A 22,686-nucleotide genomic window follows, 5' to 3' on the forward strand; every position below is an offset into this window, starting at 1 on the left:
CCAGGGTTTATTGATTTAAAACGCTTTAAAGGTGATATATTCATTTTATGTTTATGACTATTATAAACAGATTGATACTTATAGATTTGGGATAGAGATGGGTATGTAGATAGCTAGACACATAAATAGATGGATAGATAGATATAATATAGAAGGATAGGTAGATAATGGAAATGCAGATATAGGACGATACTGAAGATAGGAAGAGGGGGAAGGAAAGAATTATACACATTTATTTAAAAAAAATTATGTCATTTACTCATCCAATCATTCATCCATCCATCCAAACATTCTTTTTCTTCTTCTCTCACTCATTTTATATCAAATTCACACCTTATGTCTTTAACCTAATCTATATAAAATCTCTATATGTCTGAAAGAATAATTCAATTTTTTACAGTTCACTATAAATATATATGAATATTCTTTAAAAACAGCTGATCATTGATGTAATAATTATTTATTCACATCACTTTTTTTCTCCATAAATAATATTCTCCTTGATACAGTGTATTTCTTATTTTCTTCATCAACCAGTTTTAGAGAATAAACTTATAATTCAATTTGAAGGAAAAAAATGAATAAATGAACCTTTTATTACCACACGGCACACGTGTGTTGATATTCTACAGCATAGGCATTTAAGTTTTGACATTTTATTGGACATATATACTGCAATAATACAACACAATCGAAAGGACAGACATTGCAAAAACAACACCTCAGATTTTAGCCCCAAATTTACTGTCACGGATCATAGGCAACACAACCACGACAAATTGATTCGCCACCAAAGACAAGCATTACACATCCCAAAACCGCCACAATAACTCCCAAAACATAAATGTCAGGAGGCCAATGTCTATGTGTCAAGATGTCAGCGATAACGAACACTTTATTAACTAGTCTTGGCTCCAAGCGCACGCAGGCGCGTCACATTTACTAATAATACAAAGACATTTCATCAAGTAATAAATGCAAACCAGAAAAAGTAATTGAGCATATATATTCCAAGTCACCTGTATTGCTATGAAGAACTATAATTTCAAGAAGAGACTTACATCTCAGGATACTGCACTACACTATTCAGTGAAACCTCATAGTAACATGGTCTTTTGACATCATTATTCATCAGGTATAATAATAAATTTGAAACTGATTACCCTCAAATGTACACAGTAGATGCAACAAGTCAAAGAGTGCACAATCTTATGGGTTTACATCTAGTGACATTATTCCATATAATTGTTCTGTTATCAAATCTCTTCAAAAGCAGTTTTCCATTTTGGAACAAAATTCAAACCTATGTACAAAACGATCTATGGGTGTGTATATGGTGTGCAACTGTGCATTACACAAGCTTTTCAATTGCCACACATCTGTGAATTCTTCTCGTTTATTGAAAATGGGCTCACTTGATGTGAATTTCTTGCTTTTCATCTTTAATGATGTAAATCACTTGGTTGAGAGCAATCCAGACAATGTTGTAAAAAGGCCTACATGTTTATCTCAGGTTATCCATACTGTACCTGCAGAATCAAAGCACATGTAGAGTGCAAATAATTTGCAAAAATTATAGCAACTGAATCAGATACAGCAGGTACATGTCATGTACAATTATGAAGCTTATAGAGTAAATATTCAAATACAGTGTACCTCACAACAACTCAAATTCAAGTACATTTTGTTTAACCCCTAATTTCATCAACTCTTCTAAGTTCCACTTTAGTTTGCCTTCGTGTAAAGTTAACAAACAGAAAATTATGGTTAGGTTGTGCAACTGTCACAATGTGTCCCAAGAATTTTATTTCATTACACAGAACAAAAGTCTCAGATTGTTCTGTTTTTTTAAAAGATTATTGAAAGCTCTCTCCAGTTTTAAACGGCTTCACAGTCAATCATCCAGTGGATAAGCTATGCAGACAAGAGGCAAAATATAAAAGACTGATCTGTCTTTGTAGTTTGTACGAATGAAGTTCTATGTTTTGGTTATTTTCCTGAAAATGCGTTCTCTCCAAAGTTGTGTTGAAGTAGGTCAAGCTGATCCTGGCTAATGAGCTTGCTTTCGTGGACTTCCTGCAAGAGAGTCCTGGTTTTTCCATCTCTCCTGTTTACCTTGTTTCACCACTTTAAGCTGTTTCTTGGCATCCTGCACTTGCTGTCTGGTTATATTCAGTTTCTAATCAACTCAGACAGAAAAAGAATAGTCATGTTCTTTTGTAATGTCATAGGGTTTCTTTGGAGGCACGGGAACACTTTCGGATGTTGTACATGGTTTTGCTGGGAGTCTTGAGCCATGGGTCTGTTTATAGGGAGGATGTCCAGGAAAGACAGTAGGCACAGCTCTAGGAAGGAGATGTGGTGTTTGTTTGTTTGTTTTGTTTTATTTCCACTTTTTCATATCAATACAAAGAAACATACAAATAAATATGATGAATAACATGTAAGTTTGACAAAATTTGTTTCAAGTTAAAATAAAAGTTTCATACAAAAGGAAAAAGCAGGAGACCACATGTCGTAAGCGTAAATGCTTGAACATGACCGTGGCCTCTGCCGAGTTAACAAAATAAAAGAACAACCCATGCAACTGCATTGTATTCAATGTTAAATAAGATATAATTGAAGTGATTAAAATTGAGCATGGCTGAATTAATTTTGAGCGAAAATAACAAAACAAATTTAGTGAAATATTTCGTGTTGAGAAGTGCATTTGTGCAAGGTGCAAAAATTTAGCTTGGTGGAATAAAAAGAGACTAATACCGTGATATTAATTGTGTGTTGGTTTCAGTAACGGGTGATAATATTAAATGTATGCAGGGTCCATTTCTGTTGACAAACAAAGACAGAACAATTCAAGACATAACAAATTAGATAATTTTTAAATTTCTATGTAAGATCTAGTAAACTATACTGAGTTAACAAATATGCTTTCAAATAAGCTTTAAAAGAATACAGGGAGGTCCTAGTTTTAATATGGTTTGGTAAGTTATTCCAAATATCTGGTCCATGGTGTCTAATTGATCGTAGGGCTAAACTAAGTTTGGGATTATTAAGATGGTAATCATGAGCATGTCGAGTTAAATATGAGTGTACGTTTACATTTAATAAATAAAAGTTTAAAAAAGATGCTGGAAGAGTTTTGGAAGTGTACTTATACATAAAAATGGCAGTTTGGAGCGTATGTATATCATAAACCTTTAATGTTTTTAATTGACTAAATAACGGGTTCGAATTTGCAAAATAGTTAGAGTGTGTACAAATACGAATTGCTCTCTTTTGCAAAAGAAATATTGAGTTTATTTTAGTTTTACTACAGTTTGCCCATATAATATTACAATATGTTATAAACGGTAAAATTAAAGTATTATAAAGAATAAACAAAGATCTATCATTTATCAAACATTTAATTTTATATAAAATACCAATATTCCGGGATATCAAAATATTTATATTATGAATGTGTTCGTTCCAAGACAAATTTGAGTCAATAATAACTCCTAAAAATTTCGTCGATTGTTTTTCAACCAGGGATAAACCATCTATAAACAAATTACATTGTGGTTGGTCCTGGGAGTTAATAGTTCTAAAACGGATAAAATTAGTTTTACTTATATTTAAGGATAATTTATTACATTTAAACCATATTGAAATATTACACAAATCATGATTTACAGTATCAACAAGTGTATCAATATTTTTGTGTGAGTAAAGTATATTTGTATCGTCAGCAAAAAGAATGTAAGTTAGAGTATTTGAAGATTTTATTATATCATTTACATAAATCAAAAATAAGAGCGGGCCTAAGATGGAGCCTTGAGGAACTCCACATGTGAGGTTCAATTTTAAGGAACTATTAGAATGATAATAAACATACTGTGTTCTATTTTTAAGATAGTCCTCAAACCAGGATAGAGCAAGGCCTCTGATACCATAGTGTTCTAGTTTATAAAGTAAAATTGTATGATCAATGGTATCAAAGGCCTTACTCAGATCCATAAAAACACCTATAACATGCTTCTTATTTGCGAGAGATTCAATTATTTTATCACAAAGTTTAATTAAAGCAAAATCAGTTGAATGATTTTTCCTAAATCCAAACTGGTTAGGAATCAAAATATCGTGCTCATTCAAAAAAGAAATCAATCTTTTATATACCAATTTCTCAAAAACCTTTGAAATACTTGATAATAATGATATGGGACGATAATTTTGAAGTTTAGATGGGTCATCTTTTTTATGAATCGGTATAACCTTAGCAATTTTTAATAAGTTAGGACAGGAACCAGTAGAGAGAGAAATATTACATATATGAACCAATGGAGAAACAATAAAGTGTATTATTTGCTTAATGAGATTCATACTTAACCCATCTGGTCCTGATGACTTGCTTGATTTCAGTGATTGAACTATACTAATTACCTCATGAATAGTTGTGGGAGTAAAGAATAATGAATTTTCAGAGGGTTCTAAAAGATATTGAGAAAAGTGATTGTTGCCAGCATCTATCTTAGAGGCTAATGTGGGACCTACATCAACAAAGTACTTATTAAAATAATTAGCGCATTCATTCAAATTATTAATGTCTTGTCCATTAACATTAATGGTTGTATTTATATGTTTTTTCTTACCAGTAAGATCTTTGATAATATTCCAAAGAGAATTATTATTTTGAGTACTCGCAATTTTATTTGAGTAATATAATTTGCGTGATAGCCGAATAATAGATGTTAACTTATTTCTATATTTTTTATATTTATCTAAATCGATATCATCTTTACTTCTTAACGCTTTCTTATATAATCGATTGCGAGTCGCAATCGATCGTAAAATGCCCCTCGTTGTCCATGGTTTCTTAGCCTTATTTTTATTTAACTTAATTCGAACCAAAGGTATATTTTTGTTGTAATAATACATTAATTTATTCAAAAATATATCGTAAGCATCATTTGCAACTACTAAATTAAATACATCAACCCAAGATTCTGATGCTAAGTCCGCCCGAAAGCTCTGAATATTAGCATCCGTTTCTTTCCGAACGTAAATATACTTCATGGACTCATGTTTAAGTAACTGAATTGTAGGGGAAATAACAAATATGGGAAGGTGATCAGAAATATCAGAATACAAAATTCCATTCTGGCTGTTTTCATTAAAAATATTCGAAAATATATTGTCTATTAAAGTTTCAGTTATACTAGTTATTCGGGTAGCTTTGTTAATATGTGGATGGAGGGAATAAGAAGAGAGTGTAGTTAGTAACCTAAGTCCAATATTATTCAATGCATGTGGAAGTAGATTAATATTATAATCCCCCATAAGATATATGATTTTATTTTCACGCGATATTAAAGAAAGAATTTCTTCTAATCTATCTACAAACATATCAATATTACTATGAGGTGGTCTATACATTACTCCAACAAGTATATTTTTAGCTTGTTTATTTATAATTTCAATAAAAATATATTCGGAGCCATCTACACTTAAGTCAGGCCTCTCTTTAAATGTTAAGGAATCATGAATGTACAAGGCTACTCCACCCCCTCGTCCATAACTACGATCAGCTCTAATTAGTTTATAATTTTCAATATTAAATAAAGGAGGTGATTTATTATTCAACCATGTTTCCGTTATCCCTATTATGGAAAACGGAAAATGTTGTATAGAAGAAAAAAATAAATCCATAGAATCGAAGTTTTTATTCATACTTCTAGCATTAATATGCAACAAACTAAGGGACTGTTGATTATGGCCATCATTATTTAAATTAAAAGCAGCGTTGAAATCGTCAGTAGTAAAATATGTAGACTCATTTTCTGTTACATCTTGGTTAATTTCTAAATCAAAATTCATATGACCAAATTCAATATTGGCCTACAATTATCAAATAAAATAATTGAGAAATGGGCCCATGTAATGATTTGAATATGATGTAGAATAATATAGTCTGTTTGATATGTAACGTTAAGCATGTAAAATTTTTCACTTCGTACTAGTCTCAATATAAACAATCGTTTCACCGTGGGTGCATGTGCAGTGACTTGTGCAAGTGCTAAAATAATACAAAGAATGGTGAGTGAATGAACGGAACAGCGAATTGCAGCCATTGGTGGCGGTTCCGGTTTAGTACTGACCACCGCCAGTTCAGGAAGAAAAAAAAAGGGGGGGGGGATAGTTAAACATAAGAGAACGTACAGTATTAAAGGCAATATGTGTGGGTATATACAGGGACAGGTAAGAGGAATGCAGGTTAGAATAGATCATTTAAATGCGCAAGAGTGTATAAGTTACGAGGCTCCAAAGAAATGGATCAGCGTCTGTCATTCATATGCTACAACAGTATTGATGGTAAACAGCAAGGAATTTATATTACAATGAATCGTATCGACACAACTAACAATGTATTTTTATTCAACTTTATTTAATAATAAGAATGTTACACCTGCGAATTACCACGCAGTTAACCTCGATACATGTGGGCAGTTCTTAAACAAATAATAACAAGGACAATATAAAGAGGAACAGATCGCAATCTAGAGTCTTAATCTGTAAAAAGGGAATTGTTAACAATCAAGATAAAATTGTTTAAGATCAATCCTTCCAATATAAATGTGTTTATAATGACATAACATAACAGAAGTAGGGAATAGAATGTAAAAAAAACGGAAATTCTAAAGTGTTAACATTAAGAAAGCATGTGTTCTGTTGTGGGTAAAGGGCACTCACCCCGAAAACGCACACACGACCCGGGAAGCACGACAAAAGGAACCGATGCGCTTTACAAATCGTATAGAGCACAAGCTCCAGCCATGCATACCAAGCCGCAGGCATGTCCCCGAAGAGAATGTCATTAATTAGCATAGCAAAATATTTATTACAAACAAAATTAAAAAAAATGCATAACATCATGGCTAGTACACATCCATTAAATTAAACAAGTAAATGTACCACAGTGCAACATTTTTGGTTTCTACTAAGTCTTTCGAGTTTGTATAGTGGTCACATAATTACAACAAAAATTCCATCATTAAAAAATATTGCGGAAGTGTCAACAAACAATTATAAATATAGAGAGGGAAAAAAAAAAATAATATATATATATATATATATATACATATATATATATATATAATCATATATGAACAAAATACAAAGCATCATGGCGAGTACAAAATATCCATGAAATAAAACAAGTAATTGTGCCACAGTACAACATTTTCAATTTCTACTAGTATTTCAAGTCTGTATAGTGGTCACAGTTTTTTTTTTCCTTTTAAATTCCATGATTGAAAATATTGCGGAAGTGACAACAAACAATTAAAGATACAAAGAGGAAGAAAAAAAAATCTATATATATATAATATGAACAAAATTAAAAAAAAAAAAAAAAAAAAAAAAAAATATCTTGACATTTTTGCGTCAAGAAAAACAAAATATACATGTACTTAAATATATGCGTAAGTCCACAATGATTTTAACATGCATTGTACTATATACATTCGATTTTTAAAGCGTATAATTCATATCATATGCAAGGGCGAGACATAAATAACCGAAGTTGAAAGTCGGTGTGTCCATACAGAGTTCTATTTCGGTTTATGTTGAAGCATGTCCATTACATATTTCTTTAAAATGCTATGTAAAGGTTTTAATGAGCGAACTTAAAGAGTCTAAAATAAATGTTCAATCAAATGTATAATTTGATCATTGTTCCTTCTTTGTATGTAAAGTCATTATTTCTCACATAATATTCTTCTTTTCTTCTCAATCTTTTTTTCTTTCGGAATAAATTAGAGTCTGTAATGTTGAACAGATAGAAATATAATACAGCGAAGAAGAAAAAAAAAGAAAAAAAAAAAAAAAAAACGTATTTTATCGTAGAATAAATACGTAGTTCATGCTTACATATTTTGTTGTTTTGATAGGAATCATTCCTGTTGATTATTCCATTTGTTGGTGCCTTTGTTTTTCCATTGTAAGATCACAGAGGTGCCTTGAACAATTATCCTGGTGGATAGACCTCGTTCCTTTCGGAGCTTGTAGGCTTCGTTAGCTAAAATGCCGCGTCGTTGTTTCAGGACAGGCGGTAGGTCCGTCCTGACAGTGATACGGCTCGCTTGGGCAGGTGGGGTGGGCGTTGGCTGGATACCTCCTGGTCCGGCTACTAGGGTGCGGCTGCGTAGTTGGCGCTGGAAGAGTGATAGGACGTGATCGCGGTCGGCCATGACGGCAAATCGGGCAATGATGGGGGTCGGTGATCGGGGCTGGGTGTTCTGACCCTGTGGTAGACGGCGGGGCAATCGGTGGGCGTTGATTAGCGGGATAGTTTCTGCTCTGGCATTCTCCATTCCGAGCTCTTTAAATGCTTTACGAACGATGATATACGTATCCTCACTCTGCTCGGTCTCGTGTACTCCATATAAGAGAAGGTTTTGCTTTCTATTGTAAATCTCTAGTGACAACATTTTGTCCTCCATTTTTTGTATCTCTTCCTTCATTTTTGCTTTTAGAATTGGCAGCTCGGTCGTTTCAAAATCGTGCAGTTTGTTAGAGTTAAATTCAACACTTTGTTCCAAATTCGTTAGTTTGTCACTGAGTCCACTCACTTCTCGTGTTAGCGTATCGATTTTGCCACACATCATAGATGCGAGGTCTTGAATTGACTTTTGAATGTCACTGTTCGTTGGGTGCTCAGACTGGGGCTGGGGCAAAGCGGGAAATGCCTTGCCCGATTTGTCTGGCGGGCTGTGGGCGGTATCTCGGTTACGTGTCCGCGGCCGGGTGGTGACTCCAGCTACACCAGTAGCCATTTTGAATTCGTGTGAAGTAGGATCAGTTTAAGTGGTATAATCGGTTGCACAACAATTAATTTCCACTTTCTCAATAATGACAGCGCATAAGGAAACCAGGTCGGAATAGTTCGCGTTGAAATAAATCACATTTTAGAACAGGCGGTGGTCAAATAAAAAAAGCCGGAAGAGCTGAAAGCTAATGCACGTCCGTACTCATTGCAGGCTAACTCGAAAGGTGTGTAACATCCTTTCCTCTCTTGGGTGTATTCCTGCATCACAATAAAAGCAAATGGAAACAATAATGAGTTTTTTCTCATAACATGACAATTGTTCTACTATTCATGCTATTTCAAAGAAAATATGCTATCGAGCGCCGATCGCTCGAAATCGCTGAATATGCACGAGGCCGATCGCTCAAAATCGCTGAATATGCACGAGGTTGAGAAGGGCTCTGTTTGTTCGAGTCGTGCATATTCAGCGATTTCCAGCGATCGGCGCTCGATAGCATGAATATTCATATTTTCTTCGCCACTGCCGCGCATGCGTACCTTCTCATCGCTATTTTGAATCAACGCTGCGACATGGAAGAATCGTTGGTGTAGTACCCCGAATTAACCTTTTTTTCCCATCAAAGACTTCATCAAATTATACATTCACGTTATTGGAGTTGAGCCCTGAGGAGTCTTGCACACAATGATGTAAAAATTGTAAGTACTCCCTTTGTAGATTTAACAATAATATCACCCAATCGGCTGTTTTACTAGCCCTCACGAGGAAACAACGAAATCACCCGAAGCTCCGACGCCTGCGGCGCCGGTGTTGGAGCTTCCCGGAGTTACGGTTAGATGGTTTCATGTCGTGAATGCGATATGCATAGGCCACAAAGCATAGATAGTTGATACTAATGCGTATTGACTACTAGCACTGCAGTACGTTTAAATAGGCAGCATTTGAAATACATGAATAGTCAATACACTCACAACATACAAATGCACATAATCATCCCGATGCGGTTGATCGGCAAGTTTGACAGTAGACTCACAATTTTAATTTTTAAATTATTCTTTCTAACATCGGAAAGTTGAACAAATTGTATTTTAATGCCCTTTAGGTGTCATCAATCGTCACTAAAGTACTGCCTTTGAATGAAATCAGTTGAGTTTTGTACAGTGGCGTTTGAAATGTTGGAATTAAGAGCACCCAAGAGGGCCAGGGTAGTAATGCAGCTGCAGCTATGTGTGTTTTCAACCAACAACATCCAGCATGTACAGCCCAGCGAGCACGGCCGCTTTCGCATCGCCGGCCCGTACTCGGGGTGAAAAGTGGTGATGAATTGACAACTTCTAACCCTCGTTAAACCAAATGCGCAAATATATAACACAATTTCATTTAGTTATTTTAAGGGATAAACTTATGGACTACCTTCCTAGCTATGTAAAAATTTCGGAAACTTTCGGAAAATGTCAATAATTAAAAGAGAACGTGATGATGATGAGAAACTTGCATTCACTCTAACTCATGATTTCCTTGGTCGATTTCGCTGGTTCAGATGGCTACGTCTTCAGTAGAGTTATCCGAGCACAGCGAAAGCATTTGATAACCAATAGAAGGTTGCATTGTGCCATACGTTGTCGATTCTGTACTTTATATATTAGAGCTATATACATCTTCAATGAATATGACGTCATTTTCTCGGTGACTCGCATGGCTTTAAAGCCTTTTTTTTACGACCAAGTGTTTGGAGAGCGTTGCGTAACACTTCGTACCATTTGGATCGCCAGAGGGCATCTGTGGTCTGATAAGGGCGGCTGTTGATGGATTTGATGGCTGAAGAGGGTTACATTACTTGTTGTTAAGCCAAGTTAATCTTCAATATCTGTCCCTCTGGAAATTCTTTAGAGACGGTATATCCATTTAAACTCACATATCCCTGCTCAGATTTAACATTGTTTAACGATCCCTTTAAAAGCGGAAGGGGTTGGTCTTCGCAAACGGTTTTCAAAATGTGTAATTCCAATCATAAATATCTTGATAATCAGACAGGCGATCGGCTTGTATAATTTATGGGATTCCTGACGGACCTAAAGGTTTAAAATTATCATTGCAGCATGAGCTAAATTCAGGATTTTGTTTCAGAATCTGAGACAAAGTTACCAGATCCCTTTATTTTAAATCAATGCAGCAGGATACCGCAGTGCACACACAATATCTTTGCGTAATTCAGATTGAGATTCCAATTTCTGATCACTCCAGAGGTAGTTTTCGGCACGGCGAGCTCCTGCATGGGATACCTGCTCCAGCCGCTAGTGCTATAGATCAGCGGGGAAACGCACGGCGCGCGCTTGCTTCCTATTGTACATGCGGCCGAAAATTGCCTCGCTAGGCCGAAAAAATACCTCCGAAACAGTGAAAATGGAAATGAATATTGTCATGGCAATTCATGATTTTTTTTCTGGGATTCTTTTTTTGTTTGAATAATAATAGTAGGCCCTATTTGCTTCATGATTTGAACAAGAAAATGATAATAAATAGGAAGTAAAGAGTCCAAAAGATAGGATTTTGTCTTAAGTGGCCGAAAACCCCCTCCTTTACTTCATTACTAGGGTCTAGATTTAGGCAAATTCATGCAAAAAAATATATTCAAAAAATTGACTTGAAAACACATCAGACAATTAGTCTGAACCGAGTCAGGAGCAAATTTGAAGAAATTATATTTTTAATTGTTGTACAACCAAAGATAAAAGATGAAGTATTCTTACTAAAAATGTCCTTAAACATTCGACAGCTGAAAGTGACGCGCACGGTTGCGTTGCGTGCGTTCTCGAAACCAAAATCGTACCTCGCACACACACTCTCACCATACCACGAATGGTCCGTCGTGGGAAGCTAGCGGGCTGGCAGGTTGCCATCGAGACCAATGCACCTTCGGAGCTCTGCAGCGCGCAATTTTAGCGGAACTCAAAAGGTTCGTGGTGGAAAGGTGGCGGGCTAGCTTTTTGCCAAAACAACGCTAGATAGGCTGCTGGCAAAATGAAAATAACTACGATCGAAAAAAAAACATCATCGGTTTCTTAACTTTAAGTGAGATAATTCTGAATTCTTGTTGAGACTATATAATAAATTAAATCGTAAAAGAAACCTTGGTAGATCTCTTATAACTATACTTTTGTTTATTTCTTCATTTGACATTTTGTTTTTTTGAGCAATTTTTTCGTGCGCGAGTCAATGCAAACTATGTATTACCAAACTTTCAACACGCAAGGAACGGGGAACACTCGTGGACCTCGCATCACATTACATTCCAAATATCACTTATTAAAAGATACTGCAAGTTTAAACGTATTTCCAATTAATATAAAAGTAACTTGTGAGTAGACTTCTCAAAGCACCCCTAGTCTGTACACACTTTAGCAAGGAATGGGGCCACAAGTCCAACTTGGGTTCTGTTTGCTGGAGTTTATGTTATTCCATATTTTTATTCACACTCCTTATCTGCTAGCCCATAGAATTCCAGGTAAAGTTATTTTAGGTTGATTTTATACTTTCTAACCAAACACAAAATATCTTTATAAAGTGATTGTAAATTTGATTTTTTTTTTGTTGTTGTTGGTTTTCTTTACAGATGGTAGAGATGGTGCAGATCCAGGTTCCAACAACATGCCATTACAGTTCTCCGCCAAAAGTGGGCCAAAGGTCATAGAGAAAACCTATGATGAAGGTTTGTGGGAAAAAAAAAGAAGATTGTTGGAATTTAAAACATTTGACAGAATTCAAGTTTGCGAACAAATGGAGTAGGTCAATTAATACATCTGGTAGAAACTACAGAATGGTAGAATGGTAAGACCCGGCATATGCAGTACTCTTTTTAGTCTTAAATGCCTTTGATGTTTCTCCTAGATATTGACAATCTACAAATTTCTGGATGGGAATTATTTAGAAGCAAGTGCCTTTCAGAGCAGTACTGTAATGGGTTTAAATAAAAATGAAATAACATCTGTCTAACATTCAATCATATCTGAATCATTGCATTCATGCATACATGTATACATGTATGAAAGCCTTTCATAATCAGAATTTTAGCTAATTCTTGTAGAGATCTTATCCTCACATCCCGTTTCCCATTTTGATTTAATTCCTAAATTTGTTGTCTCCCTGCAGACCGAGACAACAAATCCTCAGGCAGAAGACTCTCTACTCCAGACCAGGGCTCGCAGCACATGTGGGAAGGGGGCGGAGCCATGGGTTACCAAGACAACTCAATGAACGATCCCGGAGCAATAATGATGATGGGCGGCGGCGGTGGTTCAATGTTGCCCGGGATGGGCCCGGGTTTTGGTGGAATGGGACCTGGTTTTCCAGGCCCAGGCCCTATGGAGGGGCAGGACTTCATGCAGGGTGGTCCTATGGGCCAAGAGATGGGTCCTATGATGGGACCGATGATGGGACCGATGATGGGACCGCCCATGGGTGGACCTATGGGCATGGGCGATATGGGCATGGGCGATATGTCTGGTAGTGGTCCAAGGAAACCGGTCCTGCACTTTGCTGATTTCACCCTCTTCCCCCCTACTGTGCGTAAGTATTGGCTTCTCCATCTTTTCGTTTCTGATTTCCACTTGTGTGTGGATAAAAAAATAGCACTTTAAACCTGAAGTATTTGCTCCAGTGACAATCCTTAGGGCTCAAGGCTTTATTCATCAAAGATATGGGGTTGGAGTTAGGATTGCGATTGGGTTTCAGTCAGGTCAGGTTCATAGTTAGGGTGAAGTATAATGTTTGGTTCAGGGTGAAATAAAGAAATTGGTCAGTGTGGATATTGACTGTGAAGCAGTTGCTGTGGGAGTGAGTGTGTCTCGTAACTCCCAAAACGCTTTTCTCCTTTTAGCAAAATGGTCACTCGTATCCAAATGATTGATCTTGTAAAGGAAATCAAGGCCCACCATAGGTAGGAGAGCGCCCTCTCTGTTGTAAGACCACCTTCGTCAGAGGTCAACCTCCTAACTTTTCTAACTAATTTTATTTTATGTTTAAACCCTGTAAACTGTTGGAGTCGGTCCACTGATAAGTGGACTGCCAACCTTTTCATCTTGTCAGAATTACCATAATTAGGTAGCTAAATGAACTAATGTGTTTAAATGATTTTGCAATCAATTCCTCATTTTCATTCATTTTTTTCATTTTCGTCACCAAATTATACTTATTTGCACAGAGTAAAGAGCTTGACACTTTATACAAATTTTCATGTATACACTGACTATGAACATGACGGACAAAGAAAGTGGACAACATATACAGTTCTTCATTCTACCCTCAACGATTGCTAAGGTAGACAAAGGAACATCCCTTCACTGCTATTATGTAAAAATCTGTAGAACAGGTGTCACATGCATATTCACCTTCTCTCCAGATTTTTACATAATAGCAGTGAAGGGATGTTCCTTTGTCTACCATAGCAATTGTTGAGGGTAGAATGAGGAACTGTATATTTTGTCCGCTTTCTTTGTCCGTCATATTCATAGTCACTATGAATATGATGGACAAAGAAAGCGGACAAAATATACAGTTCCTCAGGTAGACAAAGGAACATCCCTTTACTGCTATTATGTAAAAAGGCGAATAAGCACGTGACACCTGTGCTACACATTTTTATACAATAGCACGGAAGGGATATTCCTTTTTGTCTACCTAAGGAACTGTATATTTTGTCCGCTTTCTTTGTCAGTCATGTTCATAGTGAGTGATATCAGTGGATTGTAGTAAGTCCACCTTCATGAACAAGGACGTTTAATGTTCTACCTTCAGACCAAGGCCCACCACCGGTAGGAGAGCGCCCTCTTGGTTGTAAGACCATCTTCGTTGGAGGTCAACCTCAGAGTATGACGGTCGAGATGATGCTCGAGCTCTTCACTAAATACGGAGGCGAGATCATCAATATCCGACAAGGAAAGAGAAACTTCTGTCACGTCCGCTTCAAGGATGAACAAGCGGTCGACAAGGCCATGTTTGTTTCGGGTGAGTGTCACTACTCTGTTCAGTCCCGACCAACATAAGCCAGTAAGAGTTGAAACTGTTTTTCTGCAAATTGAGAGGTTTTTGACCTGGGCCCTGTCTTTAATACCAAGAGTTAATATCAATCGCAACCATGTACAAAAGAAATAGAAGACGGCAAACTTGCGATTGATTGGCAGACTTGCGGTTGATTGGCAGACTTGCAGTTGATTGGCAGACTTGCGATTGATTGGCGGACTTGCGATTGATTTGGATCAGACGCAACTCTTTGTAAGACGGAGCCCTGGTGTTGTTGGGATCAGTTGGGGCACCGACCAAATGTTGCAATTTAAATCATTGCTTTGGAAATGGAATCTAAATGACATTAGAGTCAAATATGTTAACTTGAATGCTGGTTATGTAATTAGATTATGGGGGGGGGGGGGAATGTCAAGAAGTTGTTTGGATAGGTTGAGTATGTAGTGCATAATCATCAGTGTTTAATTTAAGGTATTTAAGAAATACCGGTAATTAAAATAAAAACAAAATGACTTGATCTTGCAGACATTAAAAAGTATTGCACAATGAAATGGATCTGTAGGACTATACACACATGTGGCACCAAACGTTGGTTCAAATGTTTTTGATTAATTCTAGTCATCTTTCATTCTCCAGGCTACAGAGTGCGAATCGGTGCAAACATTGACCCGCCTAACAACGGACGTCTGCGGTTGGACTTTGCAGAGAACCGCGATGACCAGTACGAATTTGAGTGTGACCAGCGGCGCAGGGCCAGAGAAGCAAGACATGCTTACACAACCGTTACGCCAGAAGAACCTGCCGTTAACCCTAGGTACACGCCCGGGGAGAGCTCCACGCTACTTTCAAAAATCAAAGGTAGGGAACAAACACAGTCATATCTGCATCAGCAACCACCTCTATAGAAAGCCCACCCGTCTATAAAAATAACATTTCATGTTTCCCTGATAACGATCCAATCATTGAAACATGATTTAAGAAACCTGTGTGTGAAGACCACCTGCCTATAAAGATCACTTTAATTTGTCTCATGTGGGTGGTCTATTCATACAGGTTTCACTGCTGTAGTTTGTGGTAGGGGTACTGGTAGTGGTAATGGTAGTGATAGTGGAAGGTGTAGTGGTAGTGGTGGTGGTTGTGGTGGTAGGAGTAGTATTGATAGTTGTAGTGGTAGTCGCAGTAGTTGTGATGTAGTGGTAGTCATAATTATAAGTATGTTATATTCAAGGCGGGAGGAGGGGGGGGGGGGCTGTGGTATTCAGAATGAGACCAATTAGGCATCTTCCATTCAAATTTTTATCTTATGTTCGAACTAAACATTAACTTCTAATTGACTTCAGAGATTATATATAAGAACATCTGTACAATTTTTCCTCTCCTAGATGGCGAGTCGTTCCCCCAGGCCGCTAACATGCTTGTGAACTGGCTGGAGAGGGGAGAGTGTGACAAGAGAAACTCAGCTCAGTTCTACAACTTGGTGAAGTCGACACATACGTGAGTAAAAACCGATTGCTAGCAATGCAATCTGAATGCAAAAATCTGTTTTTGTTGGGCGATTTTTGTAGTTATCTATAATGCTATGGCTTTATATGAAGTCATAGTACATAAGAGTTAGAGCCATTTGCTAATAGCACATTCCGTATGAAAATTTTCTTTCCTGTTCGACTTGTTGGTTGGTTTGCACATGTATAAATCTTATTGTAGAAGGCTATAAACTGCAGATTTGAAAGGTTTCAGAGAGTAGTGTTTGGAGGTAGTGCCTCGGACCTTGCTGTCCAGTTGGTTCCGGCAAGCAGAGGCATTGTGGGAATCTTATAGTTTAATTTTTTTTTTTTCGTGCAGGTCTGACGTCTTTGTAATAGTTCAAAGCACACATTCTGAAATTGATATAAGATACTACATTCTACCAGAAAGCTGAAACTCAACATGTGTGTGTTCATTCTTGACTTTCAGTCATAAATATCTTGATACAGTATTAAATGAGCAATTCACTTATAAAACTCAGAAATCAGTCGCCAGCTATCCACTTTCAGAACACAACTAAAGACAAACCTATTTCATATTGCTTACAATTAGTCATTGCTTTTTTGTCTTTCCAAGTTAGAATAATGAACAGAATAATTTTTCAGTCTCATCAGCGACTTTATTTAGGCAACTAGATATTGGCGCTTTGTAAATTCCTGGATTGGAATTGGAATACAAGAGTATGAAATGGTTCAGAGGATTTCAAATCTGGCCAAATGTCAATTGCAAAATGGTGGATCTGATGTGAACAGTAGCATCCATTTTAAAAGTCATCCATGGTGTGATGAATATTACAGTGTACAACACTACCCTTTATTTTGATGATTTCAAATCTGGCCAAATGTCAATTGCAAAATGGTGGATCCGATGTGAACATTAGTATCCATTTTAATAGTCATCCGTGGTGTGATGAATATTAAAGTTAATTGGTGGTTTAACCTCCGACTAAGTATGGAATGCTAAGTGTCCATATGAATATATTTTTGAATAATTTGATATGTCCCTAAATTACCATGATAACATAATTATTTCCTAGTTATATTGTTGTTTATTAATTATGTTATTACATTTTATTTCAATTTAGTGACAGATTAAATTATTCAAAAACATATTCATATGGACACTTGGCATTCCATACTTAGTCAGAGGATTAAACCATGGAGTAAAGTTAGTCCGCTTTCGAGAATACCACCCAATAACACTAGCCTTTATTTCTTTGATACCAGGCATGTAAGGAGACTGATTGGTGAGAAAGCTCAGTGTGACCTGAACCTCAATCAGTAGTCTGCTTTTGAGAATACCACCCAATAACACTAGCCTTTATTTCTTTGATACCAGGCATGTGAGGAGACTGATTGGTGAGAAAGCTCAGTGTGACCTGAACCTCAATCAGATACAACAGCAGTACAGGATGCAGGTCATTGGACTCATTACACAATGTAAGTCAGGCTTCACACTCTTTCTTGCATCCCCTGCAACAGTTCACTCCGTCAAGACCCCATGGGTCACAAAACTTGTCATCAGTGACAAATGACAGTTTTTGTTATGAGCTACTGAAATCCTTGCTTCTGATTGGTTATTAGCAGATTTGTCATTGATTTTTGTCATTTGTTATTGAGAAAAGGCTTTGTGAAACAGGTCCCAGTTCTATCGCCAAACTGACTCTAGAATGTTTCCAAAGCAACTCTAGAACGTTTCCAAAGTAACCGATCCTTGGCCATCCTGCGCAATGTCATTTTTGTTGTTCAGTCCTTTGTTTAGCTGGTGTCGGTATTGTCAGTATGCCTGGGATATATTAAAATCGTTATTTCCCCCTCCCATGCTACAAAATTTTTTAATCCCATTCATGATCAATCCATTATGCCTTTTTCATTAAAATAACAACAAAAAAGAACGGCAAAATGATATGTCCTGAACACAGTACGCTTTACATTTTGTACCTTAAGGGATAGGCAAATTGAAAACTTCAGATGACCATTAAATTTGGGGAAGATTCGGGTAGTTGAAAATAAATGGCAAAATTCATTCATCCAGGTCAAACATGCATCTTTTCAGGTCGAGTATTATTGACTTTTTAATGTTAAGGTAGCTTTAGATGAAGGTAGGTATATTGAATTGGATTACAAAATTTAGTCAAAAAGGAAAAGTCATGATTGATTTTGAGGGAGAAATTGTGCTACCAATTTATGGAAAGGTTTGGTTCAAGAACTAGTTATTTTTCTTTTTCTGTCACTAGCTCATTTATGTCATAAGCATCAAATTGATCAAGAAAAATAATTCAAAAGAAGAAACAATTAAACAAAAAAGAAGAAAATGACATCAAGTTCTACTTTGCAGTTTTGTGTACATTTGACAAACTGATAAGGTAAAAGATATAGGACAAAATTCTCTTTGCATAAACGAAATGGTACTAGTTGTATCTAGATATTATAATTTAATTACCGTATAACAATAGTAATACGATATTATATAATAATATAATAATCATAATACTGGATAATACCTGTGGTTTGTCAAAAGAGGATCTTGTATTTTAAATATTATTGTTGATTTGACCTCAGCTTTACAGTTACACATTTGGAATCTGACTGTATTTTACTTACCAATTCTTAACTTGGTAAATTAATTTTTTCTTGGTTAATTTACTGCACATGTGACAGACTTCAGACTGATATATCTTTGATTGTTTAAATAATCGGACCCCTTTATCCTGGAGAAGAAAAAAAAAGCCATGCTAAATTTATCAGCGTTCTCAATCGAGGTGACGGTACACATTTGGTTTGCTATGAATGACTTTAGGAGACAGATGCCATTGCTGTTGTTTTTTTTATTAACTTTTGTTTCTGATGTGCACAAACAGAAGTGTAACAGTCTGGTAAGAAACGTTTACAGGTCATCAACGGAAGGGAATATTAAGAAGTTGAATTGAAATTGGATCTGAATAATATTTATGTAATTATTTTGGGGTTGAAAGATGAAGCTACTATAGAACTGAGATAACTTCAAGGCTCTTTAAAAAAAAAGAAAAAAAAAAAAGGATTATTTGATGATCGATGTATTCCCCCAATGGTCAGAACCCCAGAATTAGTTTTGAAGCTTAGTTTTATTGCGCCTAAGACAGTCACTACTCCATAAACATTGAATTGTAATCACACATTTAACGTTTGAGAACTTGGGGTATTTTACCAATCAAATTGAAAGAGGTGGGGGTAGATTCCACTCTCTCCCCCTCCCTCAGAAAAATTGTCATTCATGCACATAGTTGCCATGTTTGTTTCTTTGTTTTGAGGGCATATCCGGCTTAATGTCTTGCCGTTAAATTGCTTTTTAGTGTTTAAGGATATAAAAATCAAATAAACCCATCAACAATCTTGATCCTTTAAACTTCAGAATGTTCCCTTCCAACAACCCGTATTTAATTTAAAATAAAAAAACAAGAAAAAGAAAATGCTGCCATATTTTGGCAATCTCTGTTATCTGTTTTACCTTTCCCCCTTGGCCGTGATGATACAAAGACACTCTGATCGAGCAGGTATTAATGAGTGCATGTAAGCAGAAGGTGTGGGACCATTTCACCAAGGCGCAGAGGAAAACCATTGAAGGCTGGAAGCAACAGACCAAGGTAGGTGCTAGGCAGGGGCAATTGGTAATTTGTTTTCAAAGAGAGAAAGGTGTCGGTGATCATTGATACATGTATGGAAGGAGAGTCTGCTGAGAGCCAGAAGGGCGATAGTTGCAGGTGCTCTGAAATACGCTCAGGCGACAGTTGGTTTTGTCAAAAGGTTTAGGTTTAGGGTTAGGGTTGCAGTTGGGTTCTAGGCCATGTTTAGGGTCAGTGTTTAGGTTTAGGGCTAGCGTAGGTTACGCAATGGGTTAAGAAATCAGCTGGCGTATGATAATAACTGCAGAACAATTGACACTAGAGCTTGTGCCATACACCCTGCCACGCAGAAGAGTCGCTGTTCATTGAAATTTGCGTTTAAGAATAGTGTGGTGAAAGCAACAGAGGCAGTACCCTTCTGACTCTCTGCAGACAAGTTCCTTCTTGCCCATATCATTATGGACATTTGAAAGTATCTACTTGTTGTCGATATTCACAAGAGATATCAAACTTTACCTTTTCACTTCAAATGGATTTTCATGTTCAGAATGAATAATATTACAGGTCTTCAAATTTAGTAATCTCCTGAATCTTAAGATTGTGAATATTCTTAGAGGCTTATTTGCGAAAATCTGTGCTATTGCGAGAGGATAGGAAGGTAAAATTGTACTGTCAAACCTGTTTTTAAAGGCCACAAGATATTAAAAGCCGATCAAAAACCGTCTAATTATTGATGGACATGTACAAGAGCAACAACAAAGAGGTTTGTATAAAGGTTTTCTGGGCTCTATCTCTACAGAAGCATACAGAATATTAAAATTTCGATCATGATATGCATAAAGGCAAAACAACCTACCTGTATAATATGATGATTAAGAGATAAAGTACCGATTATGTCTACAAGTACTTCTCTTTTTCCTCTTAAATGTAAAATTTGGCATCCATAGTGATTAGTGATGAATGTTTTCAAGTGTTTGTCAATGTAGTGGAAAAACCTGAAAGCACACCTTGAGTAAGTAAAGCAAGCAATAGTCTAGTCTTCAAAAACTGTAGCAGAACTGGTACAGAAACTGGTGATAATGTCAAACTAGCTGTAAAGTCCTTTTAAACTTGGATGGACAGATCTTCACTCCTGATGGACATAGAGAGAAAAGGTTAAAGTTCACTATGGCCATGGATGCAAGCTTCCAGAAGGCGGTTGGAAACCATAAGATTGTAAGAGGTATAAAGTGTGTAGGAGAGGCAGGCAGTGAAGCTTGCAATGGACATACAGCACAATCGACATGGCAGCCATTAAGGGGATACAGAGTTCCAAGGTCAAAGGTAAAAAGAGGTCAAGAGCACCACCTAACAGCGGTCAATGGAGGCTACTGTAAAAGTAAAAGGTAGAATGGTCTTAGTTGAGGCAAGCAGTGAAGCTGTCTTGATGGATATACAGAATGATCTGCAGGACAGCTACGCAGGAAGTACACAGTTCAGTTTGGAGGCCAAAGGTTAAAGGGTTGATGAGCATCACTTTTTAGTGGTGAAAGGAGGTCATTGTAGCAGGTGGAAGGGTTACACTGAAAGATGCCATTTACACAAGAAGGAACAGGAGGACTGAAATGGTTGGTATTACCAGTGGAATGTTTTTGCAAGACATGGATTCGAGCTATCATTGGTGATACTATTGTTCCAGGCAAGAAAGGTATACCGGTAGAAGTTAGTGATATGCTCTTGTAAAGGATATATGAGTGACCTATAGGCTAGCCATCCTGGAGACACAGGCCAAAGGTCAAAGGTTCAAAGATCAAGATGAAGGCACAAGGTCATTACAGATGACTCAAAAGGAGAACGGTTGGTATGAAAATGGAACGTTTGTGTTAGACATGTATGTTTCAGGATGGACAGCCAGATTTGTCAAAGGTCAAAGGGTTGTGCAAAAGGGATATGGACACCAGCTGCAATGTACAAGTAGTTTATGAAGACTTTCACTTCAAAGAGGCCAAGAACAATGACAATGAAAGGTAAATGAGTTGATGCTATATTTTTGCAATTTTGCAATAAGGAATTGGAAAAAAGTTATTTTATGGAGTGGTTTTGGGGAGAAATTAAATAAAGATGGTAAGTTGTTAGAAGGAGGTATTTGTAAATGTAGCATACCGGTAGTCTATTTCTGATGTCAAAGTTGTAGGAAATTAATTTGCATGAGTTGTGTACAGTGTTCGACTTTAAATTTTGTTTATTCACAATTTGGTTTGTAAGTATATTAAAATGGGACATATGATTTACAGTCTACTTAAAGTAAAGTCACAGAAACTTTATTTGTAAGCCTATGACTTCAAATTTTATGAATAAAAAGAATCTGTGGTAAGTTGCTAGAAGGACAAAGAATATTGACATGTTTAACCTTTGATAGTTGTATAAGACTTCAGTTTATGTAAGTTAAAAATGTATGGTAAGTTGTAAGAAAGATATGCAGTGTTGATTGTGTAGGACTTGATGTTTTGTGACTCATAAATAAATGGTAAGTTGTTAACAAAGAAATGCAGTTTTATGTCTAATTTCCATAGCAGAGACACATATTTCAAGTTTTGTGACTAAAAAGCCATGGTAAGTTGTAAGAAATTGCATTTCCACAATTATATTAGTTGTGGGAGCTTCACTGTTTTGAATGTCCTCATGTTTTATGAATCACAAAGTTTTTGAAGTTTCAAGACAAAATGTTGCAGTTTCAAATCTCTATTAGTGTAGTAGATTTTG

At 36.5% G+C, this 22,686-nt stretch overlaps 1 protein-coding gene across 4 annotated transcripts in view; it reads left to right on the forward strand.

The window, feature by feature from the left end:
• LOC584406 (ecto-NOX disulfide-thiol exchanger 2) overlaps positions 1-22,686 on the forward strand; it is a 29,369-nt gene that overhangs the window by 1,144 nt on the left and 5,539 nt on the right. The window contains exons 1-8 of one of the 4 annotated variants that reach the window (XM_030982415.1): positions 9,381-9,499; positions 12,415-12,510; positions 12,951-13,367; positions 14,595-14,804; positions 15,456-15,677; positions 16,202-16,313; positions 17,682-17,782; positions 19,859-19,965. In XM_030982415.1, the coding sequence (XP_030838275.1) occupies positions 12,450-12,510; positions 12,951-13,367; positions 14,595-14,804; positions 15,456-15,677; positions 16,202-16,313; positions 17,682-17,782; positions 19,859-19,965 (1,230 nt within the window). In that variant the 5' untranslated portion in view covers positions 9,381-9,499; positions 12,415-12,449. The other 3 variants (XM_030982416.1, XM_784266.5, XM_011667254.2) reach the window with 3 other exon arrangements.

Source organism: Strongylocentrotus purpuratus, unplaced genomic scaffold (genome assembly GCF_000002235.5).
Source record: "Strongylocentrotus purpuratus isolate Spur 01 unplaced genomic scaffold, Spur_5.0 spur5_scaffold_12, whole genome shotgun sequence".
Taxonomy (NCBI): Eukaryota; Metazoa; Echinodermata; class Echinoidea; order Camarodonta; family Strongylocentrotidae; genus Strongylocentrotus; species Strongylocentrotus purpuratus.